Here is a 5,918-nt window from a genome sequence, read left to right as displayed (position 1 = left end):
TCAGATGAATGTAGTGGAGTAAAAAGTACAACATTTCTCTCTGAAATGTAGTGATGGTGAAGTAGAAGTGAAAGTAGCATGAAAAGAAACCTAAAATGTCTACTTAAGTACAGCACTTGTGTATGTGTAATCAGTTACATCCTATCACTACCTATCCAACCTTTTTAGGTAGATCCCCTGCGGCGATGATGCGCTTGGATCTCACAACACTTCAATAAAACCTGAAGAGAAGCACTGCGGTGTATACATCTTGATGAAGACAACAGATGTATCTGCGGATACGCGATTGAAAGCTCCAAACAATTGCATGTAAGTGGATCTTTCAGCTGAGATTATTTGGGTGAATAGTTATGTTGATGTGTTAGGATCACATAAGCCCAGCTGCAGCTGAGCTGGTGATGTCAGCAACAATTCTTTTGTCCCAAAAACTAATTGAGTGTGTTGAGAGTTAAGACTCTCTGAGTTCCATCCACCCACCTATGTTGACAGTGCTTACACTCACCAGAGGGCTGGATATAAAGAATCTACACGGGAAACTGGTTTACTGATTTAATTGGAAAATCATTTGGGAATATGCAGCACAATGATGAACTGCTATTACTTTAGTTCCTAATCAGTTTTGTACTCATGTCACATGTTCCTAAATGAACACGTTTGACCAAATGACCACTATTTCTAAATGCTACTGCTTACAATGCTGTTTGAGTTAACATGTCAGGCTAAATGGATGGATGGATGTGTCTACCACATCCCTGGAGCCATCTTTGGAGGAAGTTGAGCAGACTCGGGAGACAGCATGGCCCTCGTAGTTTTAGGCAACACCGCTGTTAACAAAGACTCTGGAGGACAGCAAAAGAAGAGGTCTATTTTTCGCCCAACCAACAAAGATCTTCCTCATTCTCCTGCCGCTCTAAAGTAATTCTATGTGCCATTGTAGCTGAATCAATACCCGTGTATAGGGACATGTCTTCAGCACAATCCTCTGAAAAGAGGGTCAGGCTTCTTAAAAGCGTGGCTTTAAAGAAGACACAACAAGCATTTCATCTGCAGTTAGCTTGACAAATAATAATGTTGTGGTTTTTTTTGATTGAGTCGGATGTATTTACTCTTTAAATGGCGAAGGGATGTGTTTAGAAGGAGTTGCATATTAATGAAGTAAATAAAGTTATGACAAAAGACTAGAAAAACTCATGTCAGTGAACAAAAGGTACATCATCACCATCATGAACTAAAGATTTAGGCCTATAAAATAGATTAACAACCCTGACTGAGTCATTATATTATTATCTGTCATTTATTTGAATTGCCCCAGTGACCTTTTGGATACAACCCAGGCAAAGTGGGCAAGTTCCCCAAGGACCCAGATCCCAAATGGGGAGCAAAAGCAGCAAATATTTTCGGTGTAGGAGGTCACTGTGTCAAAGTCTACTTTTAAAACCTTGAAACTGTTTGGTTTCTGGGCCAAAAATATAATGAAAGCCTTTATTTGTAGTCCACAGTCCCCACTTTACCTGATTGGTACTTAAACACAACGGGATCCATACACACTGCGGAATGGGAGGAAGTGGGTCAACAGGGGCCCTAAAGGGGGTTAATCTAGCCTCAATTTGTGGTGGTCTACATTACATTAGATACAGGATGTTTTTCTCCATGAATATAACATTTGTACCTTCACGCCAAATATACAATCATTATTATTAACCATTAATTATCCCAAAAATGTTTAATAATTTATGATGTTGCTTTTTTTGGCTTATTTCAATGTGATTTTATTAATATAAGAAGTAATACTAAATGGGATGTTTTGTTGTTTTAGCTTGTATTGTTTTATTGTAAATGTATTTAGGCCTATAAAATATGATTTGTGTGTTGTGTGTGTGTGTGTGTGTGTGTGTGTGGTGTGTGTGTGTGTGTGTGTATGTGTGTGTTGGACCTGAAGCAGTGATTTTGACACACTCTTCGTAGAGAGTTTTGATTAAATATTGTGTTTAAATGTTAATCTAATCAGATGGTTCTAGTTGATAATAATTGAATATTAAGACAGCGTACTTGTCGCCCTGGAATGCCGCCCCTCTCCCTCTTCCACCACCGTCATCAACAAGTGTCTCGCGCACCCTCGGAGCCTTTTCAATTGCAAATGCTCGCGCGCGCACACTGAAGCTCTTCGCTCTCCCATTGGTCCACACCCGGCTGACTGCACGAGATTAGGGGAACTTTTGGAGTGAACAGGCAGATGAGTTCAGTGTGTGAGTTGGCCGTCTGACAACAAGTGGTTTTCCGACGAGAACTGTTTCACAGCACCGAGGAGAGGCAGCTGCTCGCTTTACAATAGCTTAAGTATCAAAGTAATGACTGCCACAACCTGACTTATCTTTTAAGAGAAACCTGGTCGTCCGTTGCGGAGTTTTGTGTCCCGGGTGCGTCGTGAGTAGCCTAATTAGTTGATTCGCATCACCCGGCAATCCCGGTTCAATCTGCAGGGAAACCTGGCCAGAAGTCGCCAGGTGGACGGCGACAACGGCTCCTGTTTGTTCGGCGTTTCAACTCTTCCGTAACTCATCTTAACTTCACTACATCTGTCCCAACATGTACAGCATGATGGAACACGAGCTGAAGCCGAGCGGCCAGCCCCCTTCTCACCAGACATCCCAGGGAATGTCACCAATCACCGGCAACATGACCGGGAGCATGGGCGGCAATGGCAACTCTCACCCGGGCTCCAAGACGGCATGCGCACCTGGAGTCGACCCCATGGATAAAGTCAAGCGGCCCATGAACGCCTTTATGGTCTGGTCCAGGGGACAGAGGCGCAAGATGGCTCAAGAAAACCCCAAAATGCACAACTCTGAGATCAGCAAGCGGCTGGGAGCCGAGTGGAAACTCCTGACGGACGCTGAGAAGCGGCCTTTCATCGACGAGGCCAAGCGGCTCCGGGCGGTCCACATGAAGGAGTACCCCGACTACAAGTACAAGCCCCGCCGCAAGACCAAGCCCCTGCTGAAAAAGGACACTCAGATGGGCAAGTACCCGCTGTCAGCAGGCAACCTGCTGGCGGCGGCGCAGGGCCAAGGTGGTAGTCCGAGGATGGACAGCTACGGCTGGGGCCCCGCCGGGGGTTACGCTGGCATGCAGGGCGAGGCGCTCGGCTACACGCAGCAGCTCCACCGGTATGACCTGTCAGCTCTCCAGTACCCACCTGCAATGACGGCAGCACAGACGTACATGAACGGAGCCAACTCCTACAGGTGAGTTGTCTGTTTTAAGGTTTTGCATGATAACTACTTTCGATTTGAAAACATTCGAACTCCTCTTTTAATCACTGCCGAGAAATGGCAGTGACAATATTCAAGAAGCCTCAACTTTGAGTCAGTTGTAATTTTGATTTTAAGATTTCAAAGCCCTTTTTTTAACATTGATATATGTGCTTAATAAAATGACAAGGTTCCCCCGGCTCCAGAGAGCCATTAAAAAAAGGTCTCCAACATGTAGGCCGGATCCACCTGCGTCAGACAATATGGCGCAATTTCTTTCATTTATTTAAATAAAAGTTTCTTTAAAATGTACCAGTTCTGGATGCAGACTACTGCAGTGCTTTAGCAGACTTTTTCCACGTCAAGGACTCCTAAACTGACACAAATTATACCACAGACCCCAATCTGGTTGGAGTTTGGCTCTTACATGTTTATAGAAAGTGTATGAAGTATGTAGCCATACATTCTGTCATTGTTACTTAGTTATGTAGGACCCAATTATAGTCAAAGTAAATTATTTCCCTTATTGCTGGGGGGTTGCCCACTTTGGAAACCATTGGCCTACTAAACACAAGGCAAACTACTTCTCATGGGACCTGTTGATAGCTTTCTGATCAGATGGATCGAATAGTGTGAGAGTTATAAAAATGACAATCAGTGGAGAAGAGTGGCGCCTCTGCACAGAAGCACATCTTTAAATAAGTGGGAGAGCATGTGCAGGGAGTCATGTTTAAATGCTTTAAAAAAAAAAAATAAAGTATTTCAATTGAGCTTCTATCCTCATTAGTGGGCCAATGTGAATACAGTTCTCCACTCACTACAGGACCTAGTGGCCTCCTCCATACGCATTCACAGATTTGTTTTCAGTTTTTTTTCACAGGTTTGACTGGTTGGTTTTTAGACAAACTACAGACATTTCAAACCACTCCACCATTGACTAATATCGAGGTATAACATCAGAAAGTAACTTCTGCATCAAATCTTTTGCCCTGCACTGGGTTTAGTTTTAACTTAGCAGACATGCCGTTTTTAATAATTCCCCTTTTTATAATTTTTTTTTTTAATAACGATATCTGAAGAGTTCAGATAAAGTTTAAAACCAAACAAAAGACAAATGGTCTAAAAATAAAATGCACCTCCAATCTACAGAGTGCACCTGATGTAAGAAGGCACTTAAAGGTGCAGCTTTAATCAGGTGTAAATGTTGAGACAAAGTACATTGAGTCACTGAGGAACCCTGGCTGCGGCGGAACAACAGGCTTCAGTCTGCTGCCTACTTGTTATGCGTGTGACGCTTGGCTCTGGGCTGGGTCCTGCCTGGAATGTTGATCAGGGTGACTTGACGGTAGGAAGGGCTGCTCTGTGTGTGGTCCCCTACCCACAATCCCCTACTCCTGCTCGACCATTGTCCCAGTTCCACTTCTGGGTCTTCGCCTCCTGCCTTATTAGCCCCCCCCACCCCAAAAAAAGTACAAAGACTGAATACTTTGACAAATGTCCTGGTGTGCGGACGGATGAGATTTTACTCCAGTATCTGATCATCATTTGGTCCTTTTCTGAGCAAATGACTCAACATCAGCGTTATCTTATCAGACATGCTGGTTCTCACACAGGTGAATCTTTGAAAGATGTTTTGATGGCCGTTATCGGTCACTCACATGTCAGAAGCTTTGAGTCATGTTGGGAGCCAGGCTTCCTGTCCTGAATCCCAGCAGCAGACCAGAGCTGCAAAAAAATTAATCAGTTTGTCAACTATTACATGAATTGCCAACTATATATTGATAATAGATTAATTGGGAAGAGTCTTTTTTTTTTTCTTACTTTTTTTTTATTGAAAATAAATCTTTCTTCTTCACTCCTCTATGACAGGGATCTTAATATCTTTGAGTTGTGGACAAAATGATACATTTTAGCATGTCATTGGGTTTTGGAAAAGCCCTTTTTCAGACTTTCTTTTTTTTAATAGACCAAACAATTAATCGGTTAATCAAGAAAATGAGTTAGTTGCAGCCCTACAGCAGCCAATATTTCCAGAAATCTTGGTAAAGTAGGAACAAGCTTTGTCAGACCCACTCATTGACCAATGTTGGTTTTTGAGTTTAAGCTCATACGGTCAACAATACAACTGATCTTGAGAAAATAACATTAAATTAGATCCACTTTACTGTGTTTGATGGCCCACAGGCCATTTAGGAAATGAGTGGGAAGTTTGTCTGTTGGCAGGTGTCTCCACAGGGACACTTCAGTCTTCAGCATGTGCTGCACTCTCCCCCTCAGTCGTTTGGGAATAATTTAATCCTATTCTCCCATTGTGTCTCCTCTTATCCTGGTGCCTAGTTTTTTCTTTTGCTGTCTGATTTTTGAAATCTGTTCTGTTTTCAGTCCCAAATATAAGAATGCACCATGCAAATCCCAAAGCTCTATTTATTTGAAGCATGTTTCTAGTGGAAATGCCCATTCATCTATCCCTTATGAGTCTTATCCTGGTCTGAGCTGTAGTGGTAGTAGAGAAGCTCCCATGTCCTGTTCCACCCTGCTGGTTTATTTGTGTTCTCAAATGAGAGGTTGCCTAACAACTTACTTTAATAAATGTATTTGTTGAACTTGAAGACTTACTAAAATGTTTTCAGTCAGCAAATGAAACCTGGTGGTGATGTGTACTTTTTT

General features: G+C 42.7%; 1 protein-coding gene across 1 annotated transcript in view; it reads left to right on the top strand.

The window, feature by feature from the left end:
• Positions 1-2,156: 2,156 nt before the first annotated feature.
• The window catches only part of sox19b (SRY-box transcription factor 19b), a 5,264-nt gene continuing 1,502 nt past the window's right edge, over positions 2,157-5,918 (top strand). The window contains exon 1 of the mRNA XM_032544484.1: positions 2,157-3,245. Within this exon, the coding sequence (XP_032400375.1) occupies positions 2,587-3,245 (659 nt within the window). The 5' untranslated portion in view covers positions 2,157-2,586. The remainder of the gene's footprint in view (positions 3,246-5,918) is intronic.

The sequence above is a fragment of the Etheostoma spectabile genome, chromosome 19 (genome assembly GCF_008692095.1).
Source record: "Etheostoma spectabile isolate EspeVRDwgs_2016 chromosome 19, UIUC_Espe_1.0, whole genome shotgun sequence".
NCBI classification, from domain to species: domain Eukaryota; kingdom Metazoa; phylum Chordata; class Actinopteri; order Perciformes; family Percidae; genus Etheostoma; species Etheostoma spectabile.
The sequence above is the reverse complement of the archived record's forward strand: the minus strand, read 5'-3'. Positions and strand labels throughout refer to the sequence as shown.